This window comes from Microchirus variegatus (assembly GCF_963457635.1).
Source record: "Microchirus variegatus genome assembly, chromosome: 3".
Classification (NCBI taxonomy): Eukaryota; Metazoa; Chordata; class Actinopteri; order Pleuronectiformes; family Soleidae; genus Microchirus; species Microchirus variegatus.
In genome coordinates, this window is record NC_139804.1 from 14,179,550 (window position 1) to 14,195,441 (window position 15,892).

At 40.8% G+C, this 15,892-nt stretch overlaps 2 protein-coding genes across 2 annotated transcripts; both read left to right on the plus strand.

The window, feature by feature from the left end:
• Positions 1 to 294: 294 nt before the first annotated feature.
• nelfb (negative elongation factor complex member B) lies at positions 295 to 5,983 on the plus strand. The gene is made up of 13 exons (XM_083886796.1): positions 295 to 486; positions 788 to 948; positions 1,036 to 1,135; positions 1,763 to 1,993; positions 2,065 to 2,250; positions 2,849 to 2,961; positions 3,060 to 3,162; positions 3,462 to 3,557; positions 3,851 to 3,993; positions 4,464 to 4,570; positions 4,854 to 4,995; positions 5,150 to 5,258; positions 5,706 to 5,983. The coding sequence occupies exons 1-13, from the start codon at positions 385 to 387 to the stop codon at positions 5,880 to 5,882; spliced, it is 1,770 nt and encodes a 589-aa protein (XP_083742922.1). The 5' UTR covers positions 295 to 384; the 3' UTR covers positions 5,883 to 5,983.
• Positions 5,984 to 7,028: 1,045 nt separating this feature from the next.
• On the plus strand, positions 7,029 to 15,566 carry arrdc1a (arrestin domain containing 1a; the record flags this gene model as incomplete). Its single annotated transcript, XM_083885999.1, has 8 exons — positions 7,029 to 7,146; positions 11,460 to 11,570; positions 11,900 to 11,950; positions 13,240 to 13,394; positions 13,799 to 13,981; positions 14,140 to 14,316; positions 14,726 to 15,224; positions 15,529 to 15,566. 8 exons carry the CDS (start codon positions 7,029 to 7,031, stop codon positions 15,564 to 15,566), a joined length of 1,332 nt encoding a protein of 443 aa, XP_083742125.1.
• Between the last annotated feature and the right edge of the window lie 326 nt (positions 15,567 to 15,892).

Genomic DNA, 15,892 nt, shown 5'->3' on the forward strand with positions numbered 1-15,892 from the left:
AAGCCTTCTACCGCAGATCATATAGTCATTCTAAAAGAGTTTCTGGAGCTTCAAATTGACCAGTTGAATGAATGTCCAAAATACCTGCTGATTAAATATTGTAGCAATGTTTCTGAAGAATATCGCCGAGGTTGAACAACCATGTTTGGCCTGTAGAGGGGAGCATTCGCTCGCCGACTAGGAACTCTGACACTCCGTTCATGGCTGCTTTGTTTCCGACGGACTGTTTACAAAGTAGCAACAGCGGAAGTTTGTTTTGACACTAAAAAGTATAATGTGTTGCTGTGTGTTGTAGCTAGCTACTGTTTATTACCAACACATCCATACATTAGAAATACCTATTCACTGTGAGGTGCTCACGTTGATGATTAAACCGACTCGACAATGTTCGCGGGGCTACCTGAGCTCGGAATATCGAATGGAGAAGATCTTAAAGAAACTCTTACCAACTGCACTGAACCCCTGAAAGCCATTGACCAGTTTCAGGTAACGATAGCTGCTAGCCACAAATGTTAGCATGTTTTTAAGACAGTATGTGCCGTTAGCTGCCCCCTCTGTATGTGTGTTCGCTCATTTTAGCTTTTGGTGTTCTTTTGATGAGTACACATGTACCACAGTCTATTAGTAATACTAGTGGTGATATTGTGGAGATGCTGAAGTGATGCTTGGTCATTTAACACCAAATGTATGATAAATGAGCTTGGTAAATATGAAAAGGAAGAGTTATTCAGCAGAATCTGAGTAGACCAGATCATTGATGAGTGTTTCATGAAAAACACGATTGCAGATGGAAAATGGCATCCTGCTGCCTACGCTTCAGTCGGCTCTTCCATTCCTGGACCTGCACGGAACGCCCCGTCTGGAGTTCCATCAGTCTGTCTTTGACGAGCTTCGAGAAAAGCTGATGGAGCGAGTTGCCCTCATTGCAGAGGGCAAAGACGAGGACAGGTGTGACATTATTATTATTATTTTTTAGTTATGTTCCTTGTCCGAGCCAGGTTGAATATTATTGTGTCTCTTTGAATCTAATTTCAGATATGGGAAGCTTGAAGAGCTGCTGGAGAAGAGTTTTCCTCTTGTCAAAATGCCATCCATCCAGCCAGTGGTAATGCAGGTGTTGAAGCATCTTCCAAAGGCAAGTGTTCTTTGGGCTTTTTTGAGTCCTTTCATATTAATTATATATTACTGTATTTACATAGGGCTTTTCTAGAATTTTTGACACTCCAGCGTGGAGACCTCTAAGCTGAAAGATGTAAATCCGAAGTGATCATAATCTCTGATCCCTGAGCATACCTGAAAACATACCTCATGTGGACTGGATGAGCTTGCAGATCTCTTTGGTTGTTTGGTTTGTTTCAGAAAATTCTACTGAGGAGAAAAAATGAGCCAGGATTTGTCAGATCTGTAATGAAAATGTAGTAGTGTGGATGTTTTAGGGGCCATTCACTTCTTGTGCATGTAAGCTTTAAACCTCCGTTATCCCGATTATGTTTCTGCATGTCATCAATTCCAGGGCAGAGGCAACTGAAACATAAATGTATGGATTTAAATAAAGTATTTATGCACAATCATTCTTGTGCTGAGGTGGGCGTGATACGAACATCTTATAAATCACACATGAACGTTGTCACACAATGATGTCTGTATTTTTATACATAAGGGCAAATGCAGATCATATTATTTCATTACACCTCGCAATTGTCTTTTCCAAAAACATTTTGAAGAATTTTTCATAATCTTTAGCACATTTTCCCTCATGCAGGTGCCAGAGAAGAAACTCAAAATGGTCATGGCTGACAAGGAGCTGTACAAAGTGTGTGCTGTAGAGGTGAAAAGGCAGATCTGGCAGGACAATCAGGCTCTCTTTGGAGATGAAGTCTCCCCGCTCCTAAAGCAGTACATTGTGGAAAAGGAATCAGCTCTGTTCAGCAGTGACCTCTCTATCCTTCACAATTTCTTCAGCCCTTCACCCAAAACACGGCGCCAAGGCGAGGTATTTGGCTCCATCAACCAAAGTGATTGATTCCCATTGTGCTGCTGTTAACTGTTTTGTGTGCACCGTAGGTGGTCCTCAAGCTGACCCAGATGATTGGAAAGAATGTCAAGTTGTACGACATGGTGCTGCAGTTTTTACGAACATTATTCTTGCGAACACGCAACGTCCATTACTGCACACTGAGAGCAGAGCTGCTGATGTCTCTGCATGAACTGGACATCAGTGAGATCTGTTCTGTGGACCCCTGTCACAAGGTATGAACAGCCCTAAACTCTATATTTCCAATGTTTAGAAATGTGTGTCCATAGTACTTTCATAATTGGTCCAGTAGATCGCCTCGGACGGCAGCCGTGACAGACAGCAACATTAGCTGCAGTATAATCTTATGACACAATAGCGCCATTTTGAGTTATATGTGTATAAAGTGCTTTTTTTTTGCCAAAACATAGCTGGGATTGTTTGAGTCTGACAACATTACCTGGTAGAAAAATACCGGAATTCCCCTTTAAGGTCTGTGTGACAGCACAGCCCTCCAATCAATTTAATGCAGCCTGCCACTTAAAGTCAAGTTATAATGATCTATTTCTGTATGTACAGTTTAATTTTTCATCATAAACACATTTATTGTGAACTACATATCTTTCCATATTGAAAATACACTTTTATCCTGAAATTCTATGAAATATCATCACAAATATTGTAACTATCATATCATGATGGAGTATCTTGATATACTGTCATTCTGAGCACATATTATATAACCCCCACTGAACAGTTGGACAGGCCCCCACTCACCAGACTAGACATTAACACAATTGCTTCGTTTTTGTTTCTGTTGTGTGTCTGCCACAGTTCACTTGGTGTTTGGATGCCTGCATCCGTGAGAAGTTTGTGGACGGCAAACGAGCTCGAGAGCTGCAGGGTTTCCTGGACGGAGTGAAGAAGGGACAAGAGCAAGTCCTTGGGTAACAGGAATGGGAGGGCATGCATTTTTTGAAATGGAGCAGCTGTGTCTATGTTGATTGGTTGAATTAATCTGTGTGTGTGTGTGTGTGTGTTCTAGTGACCTGTCCATGATCCTATGTGACCCATTTGCCTGTAACACCCTGGTTCTGAGTATCATGAGGAACCTGCAGGAGCTGCTGAGCCAGGAAGGTTTACCCAGGGTGAGAGCAGTATACTCATTGTGCTAAGGGGGTAGTGATGATGTGTGAGAGCAATGCAAACACTGTGAACCCTAAACCATGCTGCATTATTTGTCATTGTTTAGCTATGTCACATCATTTGAAAGTGTTAGTTTAGTGTTTGGTTGTGGGTCTGTGTGAGGTAATGACACACACACACACACACACACACCCCCACACACACACACACACACACACACACACACACGCATATAGTCACACACATATAGTCAATGTCCTCAGTAGGGATCAACCAATTATTGTGTGTGTGTCATGAACAGGAAAGTTCGGACCTGATGTTGCTGTTGAGGATGCTGTCACTGGGTCAGGGAGCATGGGACATGATTGACAGCCAAGTCTTTAAGGAGCCTCGTTTGGTATGTACCACCACCACTTGACATCCATCTGTGCATCAACTCATTACATCACTTTACAGTCTTACTGTTACTGTGAGCAGCTCCTCCTCCTCTTTCACTCATAACACCAAGCCCTGTTGTCTCCTGCACTGATTTTGTGCGTGATGATGTCAACCAGCTGTGGGAACCTTGCATTGACCAGTCTGTGTGTTTTTTTTAAAAGTAGAAGCCAGAGGATGATCATTGCATGAAATCATCGTGTAAGAAAACAGAGATGGTAATGTTCATTTGGTTCCTTGTGCACATGCCTTTAGGATTCAGAGGTGGTCACTCGCTTTCTGCCTGCCATGATGTCTGTGGTTGTTGATGATCACATATTTGCCATCGACCAGAAGATTCCCAGTGAGGAGAAGACCTCACTGTCATACCCTACGACCCTGCCAGACAACTTCAACAGGTAAAACATGATTCACCATGAGCTATGTTTCCCTCCCCAAACTCATCACCAGCCACATCTGAGAGTCAGGAAATACAGTTGCAATCAAAGCATTTTAGGTTTATTGGCAAAATTCAACATTTTTCAAAGTATTAGTGTATGGGTTGTACAGGTCATAGGTCACATTAAAGGTGGAAAAGGGTCTCATTTCAACATCACAAACAGGAGTATGTAAACATTTTTATATCCACTGTATATGTATGTGTATTCGGTACAGTATGTTCTGGATTAATCCATGCATACCCAAAATAAATTCCCAGTCACACGTTCAGCGATAACCACGCAATGCCGAGCAGAATATCCTCACATTTCTTCATTTCCCCCAATGACACAACACTATTGATGTCAAGTCTCGCATGTTGTCGTTGTCGTTATCTCAGCTGTGCCTCGGCTGCGCCTCATCTGTGCCTCTGTGTTGCTGTGCTCCTCAGGTACCTGCAGGAGAACAGAGTGGCCTGTGAGATGGGTCTGTACTATGTTCTCCACATTGCCAAACTGAGGAACAAGAATGCCTTACAGAGGTTACTGCCTGCCCTGGGTGAGTGTTGTTCTATCTCTCTGACTTACTGTATGTGTGTGTGTTTTTATGTTTGACTGTACACCCACATCAGTTTAAGCTACCTTTGTATAAACTGCATGTGTTATGTGTTACACAGGATGAAGACAGTCATGCCACTGTGCTTACCCACATTTTTCATACCGTTACCATACAGATTCAGCTAGTTTTCCCAGTTCAGTGCAGATGTGTTTAGGACATTTGATAAAAATGAATCCTGTGATTGTCAGCCATAATATCCAATATCTGTGCTGTTAACCCACAGTGGATACCTACAATGACATGGCCTTCAGTGACATCTTCCTCCACCTGCTAACCGCACACCTCACCCTGCTCTCTGATGAGTTTGGTTCAGAGGAGTTCTGTTCAGTCATCTTTGATGGCTTTCTCCTCACTTCTTTCTCCAGGTGGGTCGATGGTTGCAGATGCTGTTGTATGTAATGATGGCTCCATTTCCAATCAGATAAAAAATACACATGTGAACACACAATCATGATTTATTAGCCAAATGAGCCAGGCCTAACTCGTGCTATCCAAACATTTGTTTGCTTGTGTTTCCAGTAAAGAGAACGTCCACAGACATACCCTTCGAATGTTGCTGCACCTGCACGCCAAAGTTCTGCCATCATTCATGGACATCTTGATGAAAACCCTTAAAACTCCCAAACAGGTTGGTTTCTTGTTTACATGGAGCTTGTGAAGCTTTGAAAAGCACAGGTGATGTAGTGATAAGTATTATGAAATACATAATAAAAAATACAGAACACATCCCCTATGTGGAAGAAGACCTTATCCATGTCACATATTCACACATAGATGGATGGCTGGATGGATGGATGGATGGATAGATAGATAGATAGATCTTACTTTGAAGGTTAAATGTTGGCTAAAAACAAATCAGAGCAGAAAATTAATTAATTAAATTATTTATTTATTTGGAACTGGATCTGTATTGTCTGTGTCACCTGCTTCATGTATTAAATTGAATTGTGAATATAAACATATGTTTAAGTTGAACCTACCTACACACTGACAAACACACAAGGATTTTATTTCAGTTTAATGTATGTGTAGTAGTACATGTGACACAGTATGTTGCTGTATCTGCCAACCACAGAGCAGTGAGCCGCTAAAGGAGCTCTACACCCAGCTGACGGAGAAGCTGGAGGCCCAGAAGAAGAGCCCTCCACCACCAGAAGAAACACCATCCCTGGACCTAGGACTCCACCCAGTCACTGTTCCCACTACCACCGCCACTGCCACGGCCACCACCACACCAACCACTCCTCTCTGAAACTGAGATGCAGCACAGGTCTTCACCAGACAGCTGGACATGTTTCGCATCATTCTTTATTCTTTGATTTTATTTTTCATTCATTAGTTTCTTAAGATGTTTGTGGGGTCATTACATTTGTAAACGTAGTGCTGTATGTACAGTATTTCCATGTACCTGCTCAATCATTATGTTAAATTTTAATTGTCAGTAATGCCAGAAAATGTGTAAATAAATGATTATTAGAAAATCAAAGCAGTGATTACTGTGGTCTTTATAAATTGTACTTGGAAAAAGATCCTCTGTGGTCGGATCTAATCAAAAAACCTCTACATCAGGGGTCTCAAACTCAAATGACCTGGGGGCCAATGCCAATCTATTGTGGTCAAGAGGGGGCCGGCCTAGAGAACAAAAATTTGGGGAAACAAACAACTGTTCACAATATTGTGGCTTGGGCCCTAACAAGCGTTTTATATATGTAATTGAATGTTGTATATGATACATTTAATAATGGGATAATTATGACATGATAATTATTATTACTGTTATAAAAAACATTGCTAGCAATCATATTATATTCTATCACCTCGCTGGCAGCTGTGCCTCAGCTGTGTTTAAAAGACTGTGGTCGCGGGCCATGTTTTCATTATGTCAGCTAGTTTGAGACTCCTGCTCAATATGTACCACCAGAAACTGAATTTAAATCACATCATTTGAATTTGTTTTGTTTAATTTGAATTATTGCATTGGAAAAATTATCTATATTTTACATATTTAGTTCTCACAATTGAAATTTAGTTCTCAAAATTCAATTGGAATTTACCGTGACAGACATCCGGGTACTGGTAAAGGAAAAGCAATCGAGCGCAGATACACAGGTCTCCTTTCGGGCCAATCAGCACGTTCGTTTTTGAGCAGGTTAAGGTTAGTAAATAGTAAATAATTACTTTTCAAATACGCATTTCCCTTCTTATACTGTATGTGTGTGTGACCCTTTGGTGTCCTACATATTTACTTCAAACTTGAGAACAGGAGCTTGTGTATGTTGATTTTGCTCGGGTTTTTCCCTCCGCTGAGATAGCAGTGACGTCAGACGAAGGGGCGGGATCGTGTGCGGTGTTTGTTAGCACAGGTGATGTGATCTTCAGTCCGCGGCTCCAAGGAAACATGGGGAAACTTGAGGAGTTTGAGATTACGTTCGACAAAAACAAAGTGGTGTACAGTCCAGGAGAGTCAATAACCGGAGCAGTGAGCATCAAAGTGGCTCAGTCACTGCCGTGCAAAGGTAAGAAGATGCTGCTTTATTATTCCTCACCATTTCAACCGCAGTGTTTGCACCAGGTGAGACAGAAGTCGCCGTCGTCAAACAAGGAAGTGATGGATTTAGTCTCCGCGACGTTCAAAGTGAACTTAATTAGGTGCCTGCACCGCAATGCTTTATAGCCAGAACTATAGTTGTTTCTGTTGCTGTAACAAGAAAAAAAAGAATACGTTATTTGGCCGTGACAGTGAAACAATGTGAAGACAATGTTGCTGTAAGTCTTTATACGCATAGACTCGGAGGAAATGACGTAACTTGGAATATTGGAGGTCATGAGTCCCACGAATCCTAATTATCCAAGTTTGTTTTCCAACTTTAGTTTCCGTAGTTTGTCACTTTTTCGTTAAACAAACTATGATAAGGATATGATAAGGCCCTGTCTTCATTTAAATATGTGGTGTGAACACAGACTCGTTTGTTTGTAAGCAAATGTGTCCTAGGCTTCAATTTACAACCAAATTCATATTCGAGTCATCTGTTCATGATTTGATCTAATAACAACTTGGTAGCTTGATCTATAAAAATGTGGGTAATCAATATTTCCTTAACCTCAAAATGGTCACGTTTTGTCTATTAAATATGTAACTGCTTTTCAGTCATGAAGGAGGAAAGAAACCAAAACAAGTTTCATAACAATGAAAATAAAAAGATACTATTTCACTCGCACTGATTCATAAAACAAAATATTAACAGTGATCACCACTAGAGAATCTTTCAGAAAGTTTCAGAAATCTTTTATTCAGAATTGATTGGGGAATTAATTTGCTGTTGTGTGGTCGTCATGAAATGAAGCTAAAGTGTTTGCAAGATTATGGAACCGTTATACACTCAACAAGAATATAAACACATAAAGAAACACTTGTAGTTATTGTTATGTGACAAAACGGAGTAACCATCCAAAAATAACAGTTCAACTTTATCAATAAAGTGGCTTTAATTTGCGAGCATAAGGATCAATTTCAAAACAAAAGTCCTGGAGTAATGGCACGAAGAACACAATGGGGGTCGATGATCCAAGTTCACAAACTTCAATAACGTGTGTGTCCACCATTAGCCTCACGCAGAGCGGTACACTGGCGACACATGGACATCACCAGGTTGTCGATCATGGCCTGGGGGATGTTGTCTCATTCCTCCTGCAGAGTCACTTGAAGTTGGCGGCCGTTCTGGGGAACTGGAACCCGGTTCGCTGTCATTCCAGTCTCTCTGAAACGAGTCCACAGGCAGCTGACAGTTGAATGATGCACATTCAGTTGTGTTGCCACAGCTGTAACCGTCAACCCAGCACTCAGCATGCCAATGGCATGCTCCCTCATGATTTGTGACATCTGTGGCATATTGACAGCTGACAAAAGTCCACATTTTGGTGTGCCCTTTTATTGACCAGACCATAAGGAGTTTCTGTGTACTGGTCACGCATATTGACCACCACTCTGCCATGCTCCATTACTCTCGTGAGTTGAAATACTCATCAATCTCATCAATCTGAGATTGTAGTCCATAGGAGTGGCCAAGTGACACTGGACTACTGGGTTTGAGCAAAACAAATCATTCCATAAACAAATGCATCAAGAATCTGAGCAAAGGTTTGTGCGTTTATATTTTTGTTGAGTATATTTGGAAAAAGGCAACATAAACACAAGAAAATAACCGAAGCTGGGTATAACCTGGTGAACAATCAATATAGAATGTTTGAGGATTTACATGAATAGATTTTTGACACCTCTATCATTATTTAAAAAGATACATTTAGAAAATGTAATTTATTTAGTGAAGTAGTTCCTCTCAGTTCCTGTCTCTTTCTAAACGTATATTATAAGCTGTTCTAGGTTTACTCAATAGTTAAGATTTAGATGTCTGAACTCCACTACATACTTTAAACATCTTGATTTTTCACACACACAGTACTACATTACTTACATGTAGCATGATTTTCTAATAGAAATCAAAATGGCTTTCACATTTCAACATCTGATACATCACCGTATCTACTGAAGGCTCTGTGTGTCACAGACAATGTTGCCTATGTATTTGCCCCATTTAGAAGTCAAACACTGTGTGTTTGCACTCCTATTAAGGGCCTGTTAAATATGGTTTAGTCATACACAATGACCTTGTCAGGACCAGTGTTTGTGTGCATGTTTGTGTTTGTGTGTGCGTGTGTGTTTGTGTGGAGTATTGTGCTGATAAAGGCTTCCATGTATGTTGCTTTCAGTTTGAATGCTTGTGGATCCTCCAGTTTGTTTACATTCCTGCTCAGACTGCCGCCTCCCAGCAAAGCAGCTTTCTTTCCATGTAACACAATGACTCACTGATGGATGACAAAGTGGGTTAGGCATTGAGATAAGAGACGTATCGAATTGACCCTGCATTGAAAATCATGTGTGTTTTGGTTTGACGCTGACAACATGTGTACATTAGTTGAAGTACCGTGCCTATGAGCTGTGGTGAGGGAGAGTAAGCAATTTAAAAATGTCACTTGTTGGTAAAGGCCATGTAGCTAGCACCACTAGTTCGTGGAACATGGTTGAGCTTTATTCTCCAAGCTTTATTTCACGTTACATTTCACAAGGAAAACACACTTCAACATATTCCGTCTTGATGTGTAAAATAATTTTAAAAAAAGTGAATGTGAATTTTCAAAGATGTATTAAAAAGATTCATTGATGTCGTTGATTAAATAAGGGCTTGGGCCAGATAAGCATATTGCTTTTGCCTATACTCTTTTTCTAACATTATATGTTGATTTATGTTTCTCATTGCAGATCTTAGATTTTCCTTTTTATGCACATATACATTTTATATACATATATACACACACACACACGTATGTATATATATGTATATGTATACATATACATATATACACACACACACGTATGTATATATATATGTATATGTATATGTATACATATACATATATATATATATATATATATATATATATATATATATATATATATATATATATATATATATATATATATATATGTATTGGATGGTTACATTATTAGACTTTACACACAGAAATATAATTATTCCACAAAAACCAAAAACTACCATGGTCAAAATCATGCTAATAGTCAGTTGAGTATCTTTTTTGGACGACGTTTGTTGTAGTTTCCGTCTCATGATGAATCCCAGACCATTTTTCCTTGACAAATCATGGACCTTCATCTTCAGTTCACCCCACAGATTTTCACTGGGATTGAAGTCAGGACTTTGAGCAGGCCAGTCAATAACGTTCACTTTGATCTTCTGGAGGCAGTTAACCAGGAGCGACATATATTTCGGGTCGTTGTTGTGCTGCTGACTGCTTCAGGTTTTCTTTCAAAATCTCCATGTCCTTCTTTCCTCACGATTCCTTCCACCTTGACGAGATTCTCAGTTCCAGACACACTAAAGCATCCACACAGCACCATGTTTCACTGTGGGGACGATGTTCTTTGGGTGATACACCCACCCCTTCTTTCTCCAAACATGAGTTGTATCATCTAGTTTTGTCTCATCTGACTAAAGGACATTCTTCCAGTGTGCTTAATCTTTGTCCAGGTTGTCCTAAAGCATACTTCAGTCTGGCTTGAAGGTGTCTTTTGTGCAGAAGTTGAGTTCAGTCCATTTCTGTGCAGAGCTCTAGCGATCGTCTTCTTTGAGTCTACAGTTCCTGACTAGTTCCTGACCAGTCATAGTTCTGGGCTTTTCAGACTCATCTCTCACCAGTTTTCTTTCCAGAGTCTTTGAAATCTTCCTCTTCCTACCTCTGCCAGGCTTGTTCTGTATCGTGTGGCTTTCTTTGAATTTCTTGATGACACTTGGAAACGCTGATAACGTTGTATATCCTTCTATCTCCGGCTTTGTTGTGAGCATCATTCCCCTGATTTCTTTTGTTTGTGTTTCTGTTTGTTGTGTGTCTGTGTCTGTGTCTGTGTCTGTGTCTGTCACTGTGTGCGCCAATAGTCTTTGTTTGCACAGTATGAATTGATGAAAGAATTGAATAGTCATAGACACTGCTCTGATGCCATGACGCTCCATCTCTAAACATTCACCCAGTTATTCAAACTGTTCCTTCACTGACGATTGGAAGCCTTGTAAACTGTAAATGCTTCATATCTAATCCTATTCTTTCTGTGCTTAAGTCCTTATTGCACAGACAGATTAGTGTTGAGATTGATTCATGGATTGATCCTTGCAGCCAAATGAGATCCAGGTCAGAATGATCTAGATGTTCTCTCTTGGCCTCCGTGTACTACCTTTGTTTTCTCCTTCTCTTTCTGCAGCCATCAAAGTGAACTGTCATGGCTTTTGTGGCATTACTAACAAGGTGAACGACACGGCCTGGGTGATGGAGGAACAGTATTTCAACAGCACTGTCTCTGTTGCAGACAAAGGTGAGTCGCTGACACGTGATAATAATGAGATGATCACTTCTGTACTCAATACTTGACCTCCTGAGGAAGTATCACAGATTACGCACCTGAACTGGCTTTGAATACAGGAACTGCACAGTGATGACAGTGATGACAGTGATGACAGTGAACCACACCCTCAGAAAATAAACATCATGGAAATACACTGTATTGGTAGAAAAGAGATGACTCGTGTTGACATGATATGAAACCCTGAGGGAGATCAGTGTCCTGAGAAACAGCAGATTGATTGTTACGTTTCCTCTCTCTCTATCACCCACTCACTCTCTCTCTCTCCCCGTCCCCTGCAGGAACCCTGAAACAGGGAGAACACACATTTCCCTTCAAGTTTCTCATACCAGGTAGGCCTCAGGAGTGTGTTATCCCATCATTCACTTCTGACTTCTGATTTTCTAAGACCTGGGCCACAGTGGTGTTCTTTTCTTTTTCATTTTATGATTATTTTCATAACTGATCGATCTGTAGATGACTTAATCATCTGGTCCTTAAAAAAAAAGTCTTGTTTTGTCCACATACCAGGATTTTAGTCTTAATGATTTCTTTGTTAAACGGCGTAAAATAACCAAATCTTATCTTATAAATGTTTATGGCAATTATTGACCCATCTCGGGGCCTCATAATAAAGAAGAATCAAATTATCCTTGAAAATGTTGATTCATTTTTGATAAAAAAAATTTAAACTGGCTTTTAAAGGGATAACATCTCAATAATATGAATATTTGATATGACGTAGTTTTAAAAGATTTGTCAGCAGTAAAGGGTTAATAATGAGTTACTGAATGAATCATTACAGCCTGACCCATGACATCAGTCACAGTGTAACTGCTTCCCTTGGTGAATGTTTGACCCACATAGGTACTTACATATCAATAGGCAATGAAATATATATGCACGATTATTTTTAAGACACAATGTATTCTCAAAATTGCAAGAGCAATGTTAATAAAAATGTAACCTTTTAAACCAACCAAACACACTGTGGTTAAGTTAATCTGGATAAACGATGTGTCATTTAACTCCTATTTAGGAGACAAAATACTTCAAGCCATCGTCAACAAAACTTGACTAAATTCCTTAACTGAAGTCCAGAGATTGTCTTGAGAGGAGCAGAAATCAAAGAAAACATTCAAACCCATCAAGCAAGGAAGGAGAAAATGTGATACTATACATGAAGCCCAAACACCAAGGCTGTACTGAGCTTTGATTCATTGATTGTTGTTGCCGTGGATTATTGTGATGGTCTCTCACACATTACTTTGATTTCGGGCTTTGTCTCAGCCACTTACTGTACCTGCTGTGACGTATTCTCTCTCCACAGTGAAACTCAGAACCTGCCCGACCTGTCTTTTTACTGTTGATCTGAATCTGTCGTTGGTAACGCCCCTGTGTGCTTTCACCTCTAATGTGCCTGCACGTTTGTCAGGACACTATTGAGCACTCTTGTTTTCATATTTGTAGTAAAACTCATGAGATTGTTGACTTTAAAGGGTACTTTTTGTGAATAATTAATGCCATAAGTGCAATTGCACAATGACAAAACATCCAGTCACAGACATAAAGAGCAAAATATAAACTGTTGATTCTTCCTGTATGTGATGAAACTAATACTTATTTGGCTTCTCTCTCACAGCCACTGCCCCGACGTCTTTTGAAGGCAGCTATGGCAAAATCATCTACAGAGTGAGGGCTTTTATTGACACGCCACGCTTCGCCAAGAATTACAACACAGAGAAGCCTTTCTACCTGCTGAGCCTCCTCAACCTGAATAAAGTGCCAGATATTTGGGTGAGACACTTCTTCTGAACCGTGATGTGGTCTGGAGGAATACTTCAGTTCAATGATTTTAACAGGAAAAGAAAGTGATGTTGCTCTTTTGTAAACCTTACCTTTGTCATGGTGACTTTAACATCAGGGACAAACACCTGAATCTGAATGATATTATTGTTCTAGTTCTTTTCAACTTGTCTGTGATCTATGAATGTTCCTCTAGAACAGAGACTAGTCTGACTACCTCAGCTGAAGCAATGAGGGAAAAACAATCCTGCTTAAATTGTACAAGAACTCTATAGCTTTTGAATATTTATCTTTCAAATGCAGGACTCACTGTGGGAAACTGAGCAGCCTTAGTAGAGGTCTGAGTGTTTCTATCAGTGAGTGTCGATCTTAATCCATAGTTTTTCTCCACACAGGGAACATCTTCATCTGCAGTGACACAGCAGTTCAGCTACATGCTGGTGAAAACGGGCACCGTGGTTCTGAAGGCCCAGGCCGACATGAAGGGTTACACACCAGGCCAGATCATCCAAGTGACCACCAACATCCACAACCAGTCTGGGAAGAGCACAGGCACCATGGTGGCCAGTCTGATGCAGGTCAACAAAGGTTTTCTTATCATTCTCATCATTGTTGTCAATTAAGCTGAAGATATTTTGGAAAATGTAAGAAATGTCTTTATTTTTTGAGAGGCTTGATGAACTGTGTTCTTCTTCTGTCACCATATTTATGAACCTCCTCCATGTGTTTTTTTTAGAGGGTGACCTATGAGATGAAGAGACCCACCCACGATTTGAAGGCCGTAGTGGAGGTGGAGGGCGGTGTGGTAAAGGCTGGCAAGGAGGTGGAGTGGAAGGAGCAGATCATCGTACCTCCTCTTCCTCAGTCCTCGTTGGTCGGCTGTGATCTCATCAAGATTGAATACTATGTTAAAGTAAGATATGGTCATTATCATCACAATCAGTGTGACTGCTCATTTTCCTCTGACGTGAGTACTGACGTGCTGCTACCATAACGCATCGTCTCTCACTTCCTGATTCCACTCATGATGTGTTTACTCCTGCTCTTGAAGTGTTAGTGACACTTTCACTAACTCACTCTCTTCATATATTAACTTACACACAAACCAAATCTGATAGATACCTGCATATGACTCATCTGGCATTAGGATTTTTAGAGTTTTTGTGATCAGGTAGTGATGCAGGATGTGCCATCGCCTAATCCTTGGATAAACTCTAAACCTAAGTGAAGTCCATACATGTAATGCATTAGTAGTTAAAGCACAGGAGAATGTTTTTATTCCAATCACATGTTTCTTCTTTTGTCCCTCTGATTGAAAACAGGTCAGTCTAAAGTTTCCTGATGTCATGTTGACGTTACCCATCCACATTGGAAATGTCTCACTTGACCCAAAACTGCACCCATCCCAAAGAGCTGATGCTGCAGCTGAGGAAACAGCAGCTTCTGCCTCCGACACCGTTCCCACACCAACCCCTCGCCCAGCACCAAAGCCTGCTCCTCGTCCCACGCCACGCTCCAGAGCGGCGTCCAATCATAATTCTCCCAGTGCTCCCCCAGTCGAGTGTCGTCAGGGAGGAGGGGGCGGAGCTCCAGGCAACGATGGCTTCCCCAGCAAGCGTCAGTCTCAGCTGGTGTCACCCAATGCTTTCAGCTATGCTCCTGGTCTTTTCTTCCCTCAAAACCAGCAGCCCACTGCTGCTCCAGGTGCTGCTGGGTCCACAGGGGCCTCAGCACCGTACCCCCCTGCTGAGAGTGCTCCTGGATCAGGACCAACACCACTTATTCTCCCTCCGGACTATGGCACCTCATCTTATCCACAAGGTATGTTGGCGTGCACTCGTATACATGTGTTTTCAAGGCTCATAGAAGCCTTTATTATAACAAGCAGCTTTAGCTACTGCAGATATTTGGGAGAGTGTCTCTCTCCACTGTCTTCATCTAAAGATTGATGGCAATGTGATATAAGAAATATGTCTGTAGAAAAACAAAAAATTATATATGAGCAGCTTCTAAACCATCTGATCAGAATGTTCTATATGTTAAACTCCATCATCAGCAACCTGCAGCAGTCACCTTTCACATGATGTGAATGTTTGTGTTAATTAGCTGGTTTCTACCGTTACAGAGGCCCCGCCATCTTATGATGAGAGCTGCAACACATGAAGTGGATGGAGACGCAGGAGGACGATGACGTCACTGTCATCATGTGAAACTAAAACTGCAATTCATCCATCATGACACTGAATTTCCACAACCAGAGTCCCGTGGTTTTAAAAGGTACAAACTATCATGGACCAAATGAACAAACCGAAATCCTTTGATTCTATTTGAGATTCAGGATGAATGTAAATTGGCCTCAGACTCTGCTGAACCTCCACTGTAAACCAGCTACAGCCAAACAGGCAACGCTTTTATTATTATTATTATTATTATCATTTGTTTTAAGCACTTTGAATGAAAGAGGAATTATCTATACTGTAACAGGAGTC

Bases quoted from the DNA above. Each gene is read 5' to 3' on its own strand.
- nelfb (XM_083886796.1), top strand. From the start codon at position 385: ATGTTCGCGGGGCTACCTGAGCTCGGAATATCGAATGGAGAAGATCTT. The intron at 487-787 runs GTAACGATAGCT...ACACGATTGCAG, and splicing joins AAGCCATTGACCAGTTTCAG to ATGGAAAATGGCATCCTGCT. The intron at 4,996-5,149 runs GTGGGTCGATGG...TTGTGTTTCCAG, and splicing joins CTCCTCACTTCTTTCTCCAG to TAAAGAGAACGTCCACAGAC.